Source organism: Scyliorhinus canicula, chromosome 1 (assembly GCF_902713615.1).
Source record: "Scyliorhinus canicula chromosome 1, sScyCan1.1, whole genome shotgun sequence".
Lineage (NCBI taxonomy): Eukaryota > Metazoa > Chordata > Chondrichthyes > Carcharhiniformes > Scyliorhinidae > Scyliorhinus > Scyliorhinus canicula.
In genome coordinates, this window is record NC_052146.1 from 85,755,277 (window position 1) to 85,773,031 (window position 17,755).

A 17,755-nucleotide genomic window follows, 5' to 3' on the forward strand; every position below is an offset into this window, starting at 1 on the left:
TATTGTGCAAGGTTATCATTGCCACGATGGTGGCCAATGTTGAGCTAGAGAACTATTGATGCAGGGTTGTCATTGCTGTGATGATATCCAATGTTGAACAGGTGTCCAGCACAATCAAAGTTCACTTAAATCAATATAAACTTGAATGCGGAAAATATTACCCATAGAATACATATAGTGCAGGAGCCCATTAAGTCTGCACCGACCCTCCAAAATAGCACTCTACCTCGGTCCACTCCCCCACCCTATCCCCATAAGCCTTTGCATTGATCATGGCCAATCCACCCAACCTGCATAGCTTTGGACTGTGGGATGAAACCGGAGCAACTGGAGGAAACCCATGCAGACACGGGGAGAATGTGCAAACTCCACACAATCACCCAGAGTTGGGATTGAACACGTTCCCTGGCCCTGTGAGGCAGCATTGCTAACCACTGCGCCAGCATACCGCTCCTCCCTCAGTTTCTCCCACTTCCAGCATTGATGGTAGTCTTGAGCCATCCCACCAACACCTCTCCCCTGCCCATTTTCAAAAACCTGAAAACATTATATAGATCAGGGATTTTCAAAAGAGCAGGTCACGTCCTGCGGGTGGATGTCAGGAGGGTCACTGTAGTCCCACATGAGGAAGAAGGGCCCAACGGCCACTACCAGCACTTAAATTGAGAATGATAGCCGCTATCGGTTTTTACGATAACAAAATGAGGCTGTATGCAGCATTCCGACCATAAGCAGCAATGAGCAGGTCACGCACCCTGCAAATACACTTGACGTCAAGCACCCTGTACGTAGGTGCTTTTGGCACCATAAAAACAGGAGAGCTTCTTCCATTTTCTAACTGCTTGCAAGCGGATTGTGAAGATGGATCCTTTTGTAACAAGGGAGAGATGGCCAGAGACACAAATAGGCAGGGTACCTAACTGGCCAGGATCTCACATCTGAATCTGCTCAGGAGAATCCACTGCAGGACAGAGCAGTACTAGTGTTCGCTCTGTGCAGAGCTCCAGGGCATCTAGTGAATAGCCTATACAAAGAAGAAAGTTAACTCGGGAACAAAGCAATATAAAGATGATTTCTTGAGGTATGGATTTGTCAATTGTGCCAATGCAATTAAGGATGCAAACCTCATGTGTGTTATATGCACGGAAGTACTGCAATTGAGAGAAGTTTAAGATTTTGAAAGAGAAATAGTGGGTGAAAAATTCCTTTTGAGGCTGAGACCCTAGAGTTTGAAAAGACTAAGCTGCTGTACGTTGCCTGTGACAGCACATTAAAACATGCCAAAAGACCATGAGACTGTCAGCATTCTCGAGTAGCATCTCCCAGGTGTATTAACTGCAAGTAAAACAAGCATTTTGTTGCTATTGCTCTTCATGACTTACATGTGAGAAGTTGGATTTTCCATTCTCACAAAGATGAAGACATCACAAAGAAACTGGCTGAACTCTGCACCTGATATATGCGTTGCCGTCTCCTCCCGTGAACCTGATTGGGGTGAGATCATGAGGCCCAAGGAGGCTCCCCTTTTGCCTTAAAGGTAAGCAAACGTGGCTTGCGTCACGAAGGTCGGCCGGCATGGACTCCAAGTTTGGCCTGTTGGCAAAAGCGAGTCCCTAGAAAAGTTTAAAAAAACACCAGCTTAAACAGTGCTTCAATTCACTGCCTAATCTTGGTGCACGTTTACGTCATATTTACATGAAATGACACGGTGTTGGGAAGCTTACGGACATGTAACTGTCCTTCAAAAAAACGTATATCTGTGCTTATAGAACAGGAGAAGCCACAATTTGACTGAATATTTTAATTAAGTTTTGGTCAAAAAGGTCATGAAATAAACTTAATTCACACATAGCAAGAATAAAAAAACCCACACACATCTGACCCATGTTTCTGTCTGGCAATAAGAGTTTTACTATAAAGTTTTTTTAAAAATGGAAAACATTTCCTTAAGGAGTCTCTCTAAGTATATAAGTCAACTGATTTTACACAGTTTATAATATATAAAAAAATTAATAGAATATCCATCTCACACATTTGATTACTACTTTTAACAAGGGAGGGTTACATGATTCTCAGTATTTTCACAGAAATACAAATGGTACATTATGGGATAGTAAAAATGGAAGCCAGGTTGTCATTTTCAACAACTTTTACAGGGTTGACTTAAGAGTGTTATGTGCTTAGCAAAAAGACTGCCCAGGTAAGAGGAGTCAAAAAAATGCCATTTGTTTACACTGGAAAATACAGGAAATGTTTAACAACTCCTTCGTCAACTTCAATTAACAATTTAACTTTTTTTGGATCACAGATTAAACAACTTCCAAGGTCAAAACTGTGTTTACAAATAAATTACATGGTCCATTGTACGTTGTAAAAAAATAAGCATTTCTAGGGTCATCTAATAATGCTACGCTACAGTAACCATGCTGCAAGGAAAATGGAGCCAACGCCTTTCCGTCTTGTTTTATGCATTGCTTGGTTTTGTCTCCTCCACCTTAATTCTAGAGAATAAAGCATATCAAATTTGGTGAGTTGCATAAAAATCCATATTAAAATTGTGTCATTCATATTGTATTGGTCCATGCTAACCATGTATTACCGTAGTCCTGTCAGAATATTGGGGGGAAAAATTCAACTCATGTTTAACCACGATTAGTCATCTACTCTGTGAATTTTACTCCAGCCCACCAACGTGCTGTTTGCTTGCTCCCTCCAACAAAGCCCAATTCACATGCTGCACATTTGGCGCAGTTTCCTTCCTGCAACGAAGGATTAAAACTCTAGCTTCACTACCTACCTAATCTGGTGCAAGAACAGTAGCTAACTCCCAGCACTGTGCCAACAGTCTGTTTAACCATGAATCTAGTAGAAGAGTTAACATTGAACATCTAAATGCTATTAAAATAACACAATTGTTCATTTTAAACTACTATAACACTCCTGCTAAGTCTTGGTTCATTTAGGGTCCTAATAGTGTTATGTTAGGAATTTATAACATTTCTAGATTGTAGGGTGTTTATATTACAATTTATTAAATTATTCTACTTGGTATCTTCAAAAACCTTTACCCATAATTAACCAAATTGTGTCAAGCTAACTATACAACCATTATTGTCTGTATGCTCACTCTCCAGCCACTCAACACAAACTCCCCAACTCAGTTCCATATATTACTACAGGAAACAACTTCACCCTTTAGACATATTTTTCTGACAATCAAAAGGTTTGAAACTCAGAATGCACAGCAGCTTAGAGGAACTAAACAAGAGATTAGAAAGAGTACAAACCAGCAAGAGGAATGCACGAGTAAACAAGAGAGAAGGGAGACAGTGCATATAAGAATTAGGGAGAGCCAAGACGACATTGTGTGGGCAAGAGATGTAGAGGATACATGCATATGATAGGAGCATAAAGCCAGTATGTAAGGAAGTATATAAGTGCAAAAGGGAGAACACATGGGCAGAGATCGGCACATACCTACATACGGTGAGCATGTGCATGTCAAACACTTGCACACAGGTTGCAATGCCTTGTCAGGTGTAAGTGCATGACAGAGCATGACAAACAGTGCACAAGGGACAGATGGGAGGGATGTCATACGGCGGAAAAGTGGCAAAGGAAAGACTACTTTTACATGAGAAGGAAGTTAAATTAAAGAAATATGATTCAGAGAGGCAGACAGAAGACGATAAACAGAACAAAATAAAAATGAGCCAGAAAGGGAAATAAGGAGATAAATTTGACAGCTTTTTTTATTTTTACCTTTAAAAATACTTATATTTTACACATATAAAACCATACCCTTTAGCTTCCAATTTCTCTGTAACACCATCTTTGGCCTTTTCTTCCTCTTTTCCATCTAGAAAACAAAAAACATTTGTCAATATTTAATCTGAAGTTGAGATGCCAAATATTTTTGACCAAACAAAAAAGGTGATCAGTAGAATATATAGCATGTAAACAGTCCATTCAGCTCAACTAGCCTCTGTTGTCTATAATCCACATTATTCTCCTGCCATCCTCTCTCACCCTTTCAGTATATCTTTCTATTCTCTCTCTCTCTCATAAATGCATCAAGTTTCCTTTTGATAGTATCCAAAATCTTTGCCTCAATTGTTTCCTGCAGTAGGAATTTTACATTCAATCGGAGTAAAGAAATTTCTCCTCATTTTCCTGCTGGATTTATTCATTATCTTGTTTGTAATGATCCCTGATTTGGGATTTTCCACAATTGGAAATGATCACTCCATATCTAAAGGAAAAAAATTCAACCTCCATTTTCCCAGATAGCTGTATTCTCTCAGTTCAGGTACCACCGTTGTAAATGTTTTAAAATAATTTTCCTAATGCCCTCTAAGTATGGAAACTAGAACAATGCAAGCATGGACTGACCAGGATCCATATAAGCATAATAAAGCCTCCCTAGTTTTGAATTCATTATCTCTCGAAATAAATCAGTGTTCCTCTAACATTTTCTTTACTGACCTGTGACACTGCTTTTAATGATGTGTTCACTTGTATCCCAAGATTCCCCTGCTTTCCTACACCATCCAATTTCTTATTTTCCAAGGTTTAAGCAATACTGATTTTTTTCCACTTCATTCATTAGGGCAGCACCCTGGCACAGTGGTTAGCACTGCTGCTTCATTGCACATTCTCCCCGTGTCTGCGTAAATCTCACCCCCCCAACACAAAAATGTGGAGGGTAGGTGGATTGGCCATGCTAAATTGCCCTTAATTGGAAAAGAAATTGAGTACTCAAAATTAAAAAACAAGGCACTTCTGCCTCACAGTGCCAGGTACCCAGATTCACTTTCGGCCTCAGGTGATTGCGTGAAGTCTGCACGTTCTCCGTGTTTATGTGGATTTTCCCCAGGTCAGATTTCCTCACACAATCCAGCAGGTTAGGTTTCCTCACACAATCCAGCAGGTTAGGTGGATTGGTCATGCTAAATTGTCCCTTAGTATCCAACGGTTAGGTCTGTTTGTTGGGATGGGGCATTTTGGAGGGTTGGTGTAGACTCAATGGACCAAATGGCCTCCTTCTGCACTGTAGGACATCTATGATTCGGGTGTTGAAGTTCATTTGCCACTTAACTGCTCAGTCTGCAAATTTGTTTTGTCGTCTTATATTATTTATTAAGTCTCACATATTAAACTGCATTCAGCATTAACTATTTCACAGTAACTTCATTTGAAGCCCACTTGTGACAATAAGCGATTTTCATTTCCTTTCCACTACTACTCACCAAACCCCCACCTCCCCACACCTCCTAAAGATTGGCATCAACTGCAGATTATGACATTGTGCCACTCATTCTCAAGTCCAAATCATTAATACAAATTCTGAGCATCTTCCCAGCACAGGTATTTGTGTGATATAGCTTTCTACCAGTTCATTACTGACACAATATTTTGAAGTTAACTTTTTCACAAAGTAAAATTTGAAGTAGAGTATTCAGGCATTCCACTTGCTCATTTAAATATAAGCATTAAATATCTTAAAATAAACTATACTAGCAAACTATACTATTGACTCTTGTAACTATCTTCCATTGATTTGTTTGGTTTCTTTAACTACTTCCAAGTTAGCAAACCATCTTTAACGAACAGAGCTCCACGTACTTCATAAATCTGTCTAATTTACATTTTCATTGTATTAAAGCACAACTGCATGCTCGATCGGTACTCCACTAACATTATACTTTGTCCTGACTGAGCCAGACCACCTCTCAGTCAGGTTCATGGGCCATTTGTTGGGAAACAGATTTTATCCCATATGTTTGGTATCAACACCCTTTAGTCTCCATAAGTAATGTACATATAGATGTTTCATGCTCTGATCATTAAAAAATAATTTTACGGGATAAGGGCATCGTTGGTTAGGCCAGCATTTATTGCCCATTCTTAATTACCCTTCAGAAAGTGGGCGAGATGCCTTCTTGAATAGCTGCAGTCCATGTGGCGCAGGTACACCCACAGTACTGTTAGGGAGGGAGTTCCATGATTTCGATCCAACGAGAGTGAAGAAATGGCAATATATTTCCAAGTCAGGATGGTAAGTGACTTGGAGGGGAGCTTCCAGTTGGTGGTGTTCCCAGGTATCTGCTGCCTTTGTCCTTCTAGACCAGGGGTTCTCAACCTTTTTTAACCCATGGACCCCTTTTCCTCTTAATTTTTTTTGTGGACCCCCATAGCCATTCCACAGAAAAAAAGCTTCTTATATGCGTGGTAAACTAATCCTAAAGTCCATCTACCTTACCGTGAGGGTTGGAAACGGATTAGCGGTATTTTCGTACGTTGCCAAACTTATTCTAATATGAAAAGTCATGAAATTTTTTTTTTACTGACTAAATTGAATTAAATTACTCTAAAAATAACCAATTCATATCAAATATACACAGTTTCTAGTGATTACTGTGTTAAATCATTCATTAAACTTGTCAAGGAGAAACGTGGCATAAGCGTCAGGTCAACCGTGGGTATTTAATAAGCTGCTTCTGTCATTAAGGGTCCTCCGGGCTGTTCCTAGGGGACAATAGCCCGGGCAATCTTCAACAACAACTGTCATTAAAGCACAATAAACACATTTATCATCAACCGGTATGGGTTTTTTTTTCTCAGAATACAGTACCACAAAAATAAACACAGCAAATGCACCTTTTTGGTTCTGAGCCCCTTCAGCCCTCAAGGTAAATTAGATAGATTATAATCTCTCTTTGACCTTTGTCAGTGCGAGAGAGAGAGAGAGAAAGGTGAATATTCATCATGAAAACAAACATTTTTTTCTTCTACTTGATTCTCAGTAATAACAATTGTTCTGAAGTAGAATTGTTCTATGGACCACTAAAATATCACCGTGGACCCCCAATTCGGTATTTTTTTTGTGTGGACCCCCAGTAATGTTACATGGACCCCCAGGGTCCATGTGGACCCCGGTTGAGAACCACTGTTCTAGACAGTAGTGGTTGTGGGTTTGGAAGGTGCTGCCTAAGGAGCCTTGGTGAGTTCCTGCAGTGCATTTTCTACATTGTACACACTGCTGCCACTATATGCTGGTGGTGGAGGGAGTGCATGTTTGTGGATGGGGTGCCAATCAAGCAGGGCTGTTTTTTCCTAGTTGGTGTTGAGCTTCTTGAGTGCGGTTGGGAGTTGCACTCGACCAGGCAAGTGGAGAATATTCCATCACACTCCTGATTTGTGCTTTGGAGTTAGTGGACAGGCTTTGGGTAATCAGGTGAGCTACTCGCCACAAGATTCCTAGCCTCTGACCTGCTCACAGTACTTGTATGGCTAGTTGAGAGTTTAGTTTCTGGTCAATGGTAACCCCCAGGATGTTAACAGTGGGGGATTCAGTGATAGTAATCCTATTGAATGTCAAGGGGTGATGGTTTGATTCTCTCTTATTGGAAATGGCCATTGCCTGGCACTTGTGTGGCGCGAATGTTACTTGCCACTTGTCAGCCCAAGCCTGGAAATTGTCCAGATCTTGCTGCATTTGCACGTGGACTGCTTTAATGTCTGAAGCGTCACGGATGGTGCTGAACATTGTGCAATCATCAGTGAACATCTGCACCTCTGACCTTATGTTGGAATGAAGCAGCTGAGGATGGGTGGGCTGAGGCCACTACCCTGAGGAACTCCTGCAGTGATGTCCTGGAGCTGAGATGACTGACCTCCAACCACCACAACCATCTTTCTTTGTGCTCGGTATGACTCCAACCAGTGGAGAGTTTTCCCTGATTCTCATAGATTCCAGTTTTGCTAGGGCTCCTTGATGCCACACTCAGTCAAATGCTGTTGTGATGTGAAGGGCAGTCACGCTCACCTCACCTCTGGAGGTCACCTCTTTTGTCCATGTTTGAAACAGGTCAGGAGCTGAGTGACCCTGACGGAACGCAAACTGAGCATCAGTGAGCAGGCTCTTGTTAAGTAAGTACTGCTTGATAGGACTGTTGATGACTCCTTCCATCGCCTTGCTGATGGGAGTTGATTGATAGGGCGGTAATTGGCTGGGTTGAGTTTGTCCTCCTCTTTTAGTGTACATGACATACCTGGGCAATTTTCCACATTGCCGGGTAGATGCCACAAGTGCAGCAAGTTTGAGTGCACAAGTCTTAAGGTACTATTGCCGGAATATTTTTAGGACCCATTGCCATAGCATATGCAGTGCCTTCAGCCACTTCTTGCTATCTTGTGGAGTGAATCAAACTGATTGAAAACAGATCTGAGATACTGGGGTCCTCTGGAGGAGACCAGAGATGGATCATCCGGCCGGCACTTTTAACTGAAGATTGTTGCAAATGCTTGTCTTTTGCATTGATGTGCTGGGCTCCTCCATCATTTGAGGATGGGGATATTTGTGGAGCTTCCTCCTCCAGTGTGTTGTTTAATTGTCCACCACCATTCACAACTGGATGCGGCAGGATCACAGAGCTTAGATCTGATCTGTTGGTTGTGGGATCACTTAGCTCTGTCCATTACTTGCTGCTCATGTTGTTGGTCACGCAAGTAATCTTGTGTTGTAGCTTCACCAGGTTAACTCCTCATTTAAATTTTTTTATTTTTTTAATTTTTTTTTCCAATTAAGGGGCAATTTAGCTTGGCCAATCCACCTAGCTTGCACATTTTTGGGTTGTGGGGGCGAAACCCACGGAAACAAGGGGAGAATGTCCACACGGACACTGAACCAGAGCTGGGATCGAACCTGGGACCTTGGTGTCGTGAGGCCGCAGTACTAACCCACTGCACCACTGTGCTGCCCACGACTCCTCATTTCTAAGTATGCCTGGTGCTGCTCCTGCATGCCCTTCTGCACTCTTCATTGAACCAGGATTAATCCCCTAGTTTGGTGGCAATGGTCGAATGGGGTATATGCCGGTCCATGAGGTTACAGATTGTGGCAAGAGCACAATTCTATTGCTGCTGATGGCCCACAGCGCCTCAATGATGTCCAGTCTTATTGCTAGGTTCGTTATGAATCAATTCCATTTAACACAATGGCAGCATCACACAACACGATGGAGGCTATCCTCAATGTGAAGTTGGGACAAGGATTTGCAGTGGTCACTCCTACCGATAATGGACAGATGCATCTACGGAAGGCAGGGTGGTGAGGATGAAGTCTAGTATGTTTCCCCCTCTTGTTGGTTTCCTCACACCAGTCTAGCAGCAATGCAGCTTTTAGGACACGGCCAGCTCAGTCGGGAGTGGTGCTACTGAATCACTCTTGGCGACTGAAGCCCCCTACCCAGGGTACCTTCTGTGCCGTTGCCACCCTCATGCTTCTTCCAAGTGGTGTTCAGCTGATGGTAGAGGATACGTAGAAATAAGCAGGTTTCCTTGCCCATCTGAAGCAATGAGACTTCATGGGGTCTGGAGTTGATATTGAGGACTCCCAGGGCATCTCACTCCTGACTGTATACCACTGTGGGACAGAACAGATGGTGATAGTGGTATCTGGAACATTATCTGTAAGATATGATTGAGAGTATGACTATGCCAGGCTGTTGCTTGACAAGCCTATGATACAACTCTCAATTTTGGCACAATCTCCCAGATATCAATAAGGAGGGCTTTGCCAGGGTCAACAGGTCTTGGTTTGATGTTGCCATTTCCAGTGCTTTGGCCTATGCTGGATGGTCCATCCGGCTTCTTTCCCTTTTTATTGACTTTGCAGCGGTTTGATACAACTGAGTGGCTTGCTAGACCATTTCAGAGGACATTTCAGAGTCAACCATAAGAGTCACATGTTGGTCAAATGTAGGTGAGGATTGCAGATTGCCTTCCCTAAGGGACATAAGTGAACCAGTTGGGTTCATTGTCATCATTGGACTTTGAATTCCAGTTGTTTATTGTCTTCAATTTCCACCATCTGTAGTGATCAAAATACCCAGACCCTGGGTCTCTGAGACAGATTCCCCGTGACTCCTAATTTTTTGAATGTGAAATATGCCTTATGCAGTATCTTCACAACTCGGTAAACATAGAGTCACACAGCACAGAAAAGGCCCTTCAGCCCATTGCATCTGCGTCGGTTAAAAACAACCACCTAACTTATTCTAATTACATTTTCCAGCGCTTGGCCCATAACCTTGTATGCCTTGGGATCACAAGTGCACATCTAAAATACTTAAATGTTATAAAGATCTCTGCCTCCACAACCCTTTCAGGCAGCGAATTCCAAATTCCTACCATCCTCTGGATAAAAAGATTTTTCCTCACATCCCCTCTAAACCTCCTGCTCCTTACCTTAAATCTATACCCCCTGGCCATCGAACCCTCCACCAAGAGGAAAAGTTTCTTCCTGTCGACTCTATCTATGCCCCTCATAATTTTATACATCTCTATCATGTCCCCCCTCAGTCTCCCCTGCTCCAAGGAAAACAATCCAAGTCTATCCAATCTTTCTTCATAACTAAAACTCCTGGTAAATCTCCTCTGCACCCTTTCCAGTGTCACCACATTCACCCTAAATGTAGATTCCAGAACTGCACACGATATTCTAGCTGTGGCCCAACCAACATTATATATAGTTCCAGCATAACCTCCCTGCTCTTAAACTCTATGCCTCAGCTATTAAAAGCTAGTGTACCATATGCCTTCTTGACCACCGTATCCAGCTGCTCTGCTACCTTAAGGAACTGATGTACATGCACACCAAGATCCTGCTGATCCTCATTGTTTCCCAGGGTCCTGCCGTTTATCATATATTTCCCTTGCTTTCTTTGTCCTGCCCAAGTGCATCACCTCACACCTCCGGATTGATGTCTATTTGCCACTGATCAGCCCATCTGACCAGCCTCTCTATATCCACTGTAATAAAAGGCTATCCTCCTCACTATTTACCATCCCACCAACTTTTGTATCATCCGCAAACTTGCTGATCAACCCTCCTGCATTCATATCTAAATCATTTATATAAACCACAAACAGCAAGAGCCCCAACACTGATCCCCGCTGGACCCCATTTGGCCCATCGAGCCTACACCGACCCACTGAAAGAATACCCACTCCCCCGCCCTATCCCAGTAACCCCATAACCCTACCTAACTGCACATCTTTGTACACTAAGGGGCAATTTAGCGTAGCCAATTCACTTACCCTACACATCTTTGGGTTGTGGGGGTGAGACCCACGGAGACACGGGGAGAATGTCTGGAGTTTGCAGTCACCCAAGGCTGGAATTGAACCCTGGTACCTGGCACTACGAGACTGTGCCACAGTGCTGCCACTCAGTCAATTTTGGATCCAATTTGCCTAATTTCATTGGATTACATGGGCCCTTGCCTTCATCATCAGTCTCCCATGCGGGACTTTATCAAAAGCCTTGCTTAAGTCCGAGTAGACGACATCAAATGCATTTCCCTCATCTACACATCTGTCACCTCTTTGAAAAATTTAATCAAGTTGGTCAGACATGACCTCCCCTTAACAAAACCAGGTTGACTGTTTTTGATTAATCCTTGCCTCTCCAAATGCAGATTATTTCTGCCTCTCAGAATGGCTTCCAACCGTTTCTCCACCACGGAGGATAGACTGACTGGCCTGTAGTTTCCTGGATTATCCCTTCTACCATTCTTGAATAATAGTACCACATTGGCTATCCTCCAGCACCTCTCCTGTAGCCAGAGAGGAATTGAAAATTATTGCCAGTGCCCCTGCTATTTCCTCCCCTGCCTCACTCAGCAGCCTGGAAATTGGTCGACCTTTTAAGCCTCCCAGGCCACTCAGAACCTCCTCTGTCCATGTTAATCTAAGTCCTTCTCGCTGATTTCTATACCCACACTGACACAAAGTATTCATTTAGAATCCTATCTACTCCCCCTGGCTCTACACACAAAGTACCACTGTGGTCCTTAATGAGCCCTACTCTTTCCCCAGTTATTCCTTTACCCGTAATGTTACTTGTAAAGCAATTTAGGATTTTGTTTTATTTTATCTGCCAGTATCCTTTCATGTCCCCTTTTTGCTCTAATTTCTTTTTAAAATTCCCTCTGGCACATTCTATACCCCCCTAGGGCTTCTGCTGTTTGAGCCCTTGATAACTGCCATAAGCCTCCCTTTTCCCCCTCATCCAATGCTATATATCCCTCGATATCCAAAGTTCACTGGATTTGTTGGTCCCATTTTTTTTCTTGATTGGAACATGTTAGCCCTGTACTCTCCCTATTTCCTTCTTGAATGTGTCCCACTGTTCTGTCACAGATTGACCTAGAAGTATTTCCCAGTCCACTCTGGCCAAATCATTTTAACCAACTTTTTTATCACTCTGGCCAAATCATACCTGATCTTATTAAAATCGGACTTCCCCCAGTTTAGAACTCTGATCTCAGACTATTCTTGACCTTTTCCATAACAATCTTGAATTTAACTGAGTTATGATCACTGTCTGCAAAATGCTCCCCCGCTGATACTTCAACGCTTGCCCAGCTTTGTTGTGGAAATTTAAGTCTTTTGTACATCCTTCTACGTTCTGGCTTAAAAGGTTCTCCTGGATGGATTTTAAGAATTCCGTTCCCTTTAAACCTTTCACACTATGGTTACCCCAGTTAATATTGGGGAAGTTGTAAACCTCCACTAGCACTACCCTATTACTTTCACACTTCTATGAAATTTGCTACATATCTGCTCTTCGATTTCTCTCGGACTGTTAGAGGGCCTGTAGAATACTTCCAGTAATGTGATTGCTCCTTTTTTTGGTTTTTAAGTTCTACCCATATGGCTTCAGTTGAAGAGCTTTCTATGATGGGATGGGGGGGGGGGGGGGGGGGGGGGGAGAAGAGTGGGAAGAGTTTTTTTTCCCCCCTCACCCACACACCGGGTCAGGAGGGTCGCGAGAGAGAGAGAAGAGAGAAGCTTCTGATCGGGCCGGGAGTCCTCCTTTGTTCCACAGCCTGCCTCGTGGTCGCCTCGGGTGGGGGGTGTGTGTGTGTGTGTGTGTGTGTCGGTCTTTGCCGCTGGCTTAGTCCCCGCTCGTCTTGCCCCACGCTCTCCTGCCGTGCGGGGTAGAGCTTTCTAAGATGTGGTCTCTCCTTACTGTAATTGATTCCTGATCAAAATTGTAACACCCTCGCCTCTTTCACCTCCTTCCCTATCTCGCTTGAAGTTCCTGTATCCTGCCTCTCTCTCAACCATGTCTCAGAGACAGCAATGGCATCATACCCCATGTTTTAATTTGTGCCCTCAATTCATCTACCTTGTTCTTCAGACACCTCGCATTAAAATAAATACCATCCAATCTTGCCAAACACCCTTGTGACTTAACTGGACTAGACATTCTGTGCCATCCTGACTCACTTGATGTCTCCTCTAATTTTGGCTGTGCAGCACGGTAGCATAGTGGTTAGCATCAATGCTTCACAGCTCTAGGGTCCCAGGTTCGGTTCCCGGCTGGGTCACTGTCTGCACGTCCTCCCCGTGTGTGCGTGGGTTTCCTCCGGGTGCTCCGGTTTCCTCCCACAGTCCAAAGATGTGCGGGTTAGGTGGATTGGCCATGCTAAATTGCCCGTAGTGTCCTAAAAAGTAAGGTTAAGGGGGAGTTGTTGGGTTACGGGTATAGGGTGGATACGTGAGTTTGAGTAGGGTGATCATTGCTCGGCACAACATCGAGGGCCGAAGGGCCTGTTCTGTGCTGTACTGTTCTAAATTCTAAATCTCTCCCTGCTGGACCTCTCAGATCCCTGGCCTCAGCCAAGTTAGTTTAAACCCTCCCCAACAGCACCAGCAAACAATCCTGCAAGGACACTTGTCCCATTTTGGTTCAGGTGCAAAACGTCTGCCTTGTATAGGTGCCATGGGTCCCCAAAAATGGTCCCAATGCCCCAGAAATCTAAAGCCCTCCCTCTTGCAACCTTTCTCCAGCCATGCATTCATCAGGACTAACCTCCTATTTCTATACTTAGTAGTACGTGGCACCGAAGAAATCCAGAGATTACTACCCTATGGGTCGTGTTTTTGAAACTGCTTCCTAACTTGCTAAATTCTGCTTTCAGGACCTTATCCCCTTGTCTGTCTATATCACTGGTTCCAATATGTACTACTAAATCTGTCTGTTTTCCCTCCCCCTTTAGATTGCCCTGCAGCCGTTCAGTGACATCCCTGACCCTGGCACCAGGGAGGCAACATACCATCCTGGAGTCTCTTTTGCAGCCACAGAAATGCCTGTCTGTATCCCATACAATTGAATCCCCTACCACTATAGCCCTGAAATTCTTCCTCCACCCTTCCTGTGCAGCAGACTCACCCATGATGCCATGAAGTTGTGTTATGGGCCAGGGTTTAGAGAACCCCAAAGTTTATCATGGAGTTCACCTGGCCCACAACATTTAATAGATTGTGGTATGGGGAGCACATTGCCCACTCTACAGGTATAGCACAGCAGAAATGGAAAAGCATTTTTAAAGCAAAACAATGTTTATTCTATGAACTCAAGTTAACCTTTTAAAAACATAGTGAACATCTTAGCAACCATTAATTCAAATACAATCCTTAAAGACTACAACACTAAGTAAACCTTTAAGTTTTCCTTTTTAACATCCATACGACTTAAAAACAAAACCTTTATCAGAAGCACATCAGGTTAAAGTCACTACTGAAAACATGTATAATTCTGAATTCACCAAATGATCAAGAGATAGTCTTTTGATGGCAGAGAGAACAGCAGTACACCAGCTTGGTCTGGCTTCAGCTCCAACACTGAAACAAAACTAAAACACACCCTGCAGCCTGCTCAAAACCAAAAGTAAAAAGCTGACAGACAGCCCAGCTCCACCCACTCTCTGACATCACTGCAGTAATAAACACCCATTTCTTGAAGGTATGCGCACTACAGATATTCATATTCATACCCATTTATAAACACACATTTCTTAAAGGTACTCTCACATGACAGTTGGCTGCCACTGCTTTCCCATATACATTCATTTCCCCAAACTATCCAAAAAGAGTAATCTGTTAGACAGAGGGATGGCCACAGGGAACTCCTGTACTACCTGTCTTCCTCTACTCTGCCTGGTGTTCACCCATGCCCTTTCTGCCTGTCCAATCCGCACCTGCGTTGTGACCACCTTATTGGACGAGCTTTTCACGACCTGCTCAGCATCGTGGATGCTTCGCAGCGAATCTACCCTCAACTCCAGCTCCGAAATGGGGTTAACCAGTAGTTGATACAACCTTCAATCAAACATTTTCACATCTCTGCCTTCACCGTTGTGAGGTCCGACACCTAAATGTTTCAGGCACATATTGTCAGACCTCTCCTCCACAAAGAATGGCAACATAGTACTGCTGGTGTTTTATTTAATTTGGTGCTGCTGCCAACCAACTGGAACTAGTCAATTCCTTATCTACAAAACATGCACATTATTCAGTGCTGTTGAATGGGACATTGCAGTCCTGCTGCCAGGATCTAAAGTTATTGAACAATGGAAATTCACACTCAGCACAATCGATGAACTGGCACCAACCTGTTTTTTTCTCTTCTCCCTCTTTTTCTTCTTCCACTTTGGCACGCTTTAGTTTCTTGTAATTTGCAGTGTTTCGTCGACCGCCCTCTCCTTCATCTTCAGAATCTGAGAACTCCTCATCGCAAGCTATTCTCTTGTCAGAAGCACGGACTGTGGAGAAAGAAAGCAAAGGGGAAGTAGACATTTAAAGCAGTTTTGATTTGCAGGTGGTATTTTACTTTAGACGTTTATAACAAGTTGTTTAGACTCTCCAAATATTCCACTACCGACTCTCCCAACCTGCCTCCAGATTCAGGTGCAAAGGTCGCAGCACACGGTGGCGCAGTGATTGGCACTGATGCTTCGCAACACTGAGAACCTGGGTTCGATCCCGGCCTCGGGTCACTGTCTGTGTGGAGTTTGCACGTTCTCCACGTGTCTGCATGGGTCTCACTCCCACAACCCCAAAAATGTCCAGGTTAGGCGGATTGGCCACGCTAATTAAGGGGCAATTTAGCATGGCTAATCCACCTATCCTGCACATCTTTGGGTTGTGGGGGCGAAACCCACGGAAACACGGGGAGAATGTGCAAACTCCACACGGACAGTGACCCAGAACCGGGATCAAACCTGGGACCTCGGCGGCGTGAGGCAGCAGTGCTATCCACTTCACCACCATGCTGCCCCAAAATGCTTATCTTTTACCAAATGAATGTTTCTGTACAATTTTCTATCCTGACTCCAGGTTTCTTCCCCCCCCCCACCCCAATTTTCTCTCTTATTCTGAAGGTGGTGGTTCTTGTAGTACCTGAAGCCCACAGGCACCAATGGTTTTTACTTCAGCCACTGACTTTTTAAAAATAAATTTAGAGTACCCAAGTCATTTTTGCCAATTAAGGGGCAATTTAGCGTGACCAATCCACCTACCCTGCACATCTTTGGGTTGTGGGGGCGAAACCCACGGAAACACGGGGAGAATTTGCAAACGCCACACGGATATGTGACCCAGAGCCGGGATCGAACCTGGGACCTCAGCGCTGTGAGACAGCAGTGCCAACCACTGTGCCACCGTGCTGCCTCACCCACTGAGTTACACTTCAGAAACTGCAGTAGGGAATAGAATAGAGTAATGAGCAACAGAAACTCTCACCCCAATCAGATTGCATTAAAGGCAAATAAAGTGTCACACCACTGCAGCTTCTGAAATGCAGATCGAAGACAAAGTATTGAACCCATATAATTAGTACTGTTTTGTATTACAATGGGCTGACTGGTGATCCACAGATCCAATAGGAGGATATTTTAACTTTATAGTAAAAAAAACGAGGGGCGTGCGGCACGGTGCCTCATGGTGCCAAGGACCCGGGTTCGATCCTGGCCCCGGGTCACCGTCCGTGTGTAGTTTGCAAATTCTCCCCATGTCTGCGTGGGTCTCACCCCCACAACCCAAAGATGTGCAGGGTAAGTAGATAGGCCATGCTACATTGCCCCTTAATTGGAAAAAGAGAATCGAGTACTCTAAACTTATTTTTTAAAGAAAAAATACAAAAACAGGAGCGCACATTTTTAATAAGCATAGGAATCAGCTCCAAATTAATTAATTATATTTATAAAAATCTGGCAAGTCTCTTTGAAGTTAGTGCTTGATCTCAGCATTATCCATTTATATTCCATTTCCCATGAGTTTATTACGCTATTATCTCCAAAGATATCATGAAGAGTGAGTAAATGGAAGCTCTGCTGCCCATCAAAATTTTGCTAGGAAGTTCCCCCCACTGTTCAGTAGGTTTACGAGTATCTTCATCTTGCTCATCGTCCTGGAGTTGTGCTCACTTGGATAACCTGCATTTCAGTGCCAAGTGCATGGACATTATCTAATGATTCACAAAGGCTGTTGTAATTCTATATTTATATTTCCCTCCGATTGGAGAGTACAGTAATTGTAAATGTGGTCGTCATATGTCTTGGCCAATGACCGGTCATAGTCCATACACGTTGTTTATTGGTATGAAGCCCGATTTCAGGAAGCGATCTTTAATTTTCCCATTCTGTCCACAGGTCTCTTCAATGGTGCGAGCAATACAGAACAGAAAAGTTCACATGGGAACATCACCACTTGGAGGTTCCCCTTAAAGCCATTCACCATTCTGACATGGAAATATATCGCCATTCCTTCATTGCAGCTGGATCAAAATCCTGGAAGGCCCTCCCAAACAGCACTGTGGGTGCACCTACACCACATGGACTGCAGCTGTTCAAGGCAGCTCACCACCACCCTTTGAAGGGCAATTAGGGATGGGAAATAAATG

The 17,755-nt window shown here is 43.6% G+C and overlaps 1 protein-coding gene across 1 annotated transcript in view; it reads right to left on the reverse strand.

Annotated features, from left to right (window-relative positions):
- Positions 1-1,786: 1,786 nt before the first annotated feature.
- The window catches only part of hdac1 (histone deacetylase 1), a 75,983-nt gene continuing 60,014 nt past the window's right edge, over positions 1,787-17,755 (reverse strand). The window contains exons 12-14 of the mRNA XM_038794688.1: positions 15,468-15,617; positions 3,802-3,859; positions 1,787-2,501 (exon numbers count right to left, since the gene is read on the reverse strand). Coding sequence (XP_038650616.1) covers positions 2,465-2,501; positions 3,802-3,859; positions 15,468-15,617 — 245 coding nt within the window. The 3' untranslated portion in view covers positions 1,787-2,464. The remainder of the gene's footprint in view (positions 2,502-3,801; positions 3,860-15,467; positions 15,618-17,755) is intronic.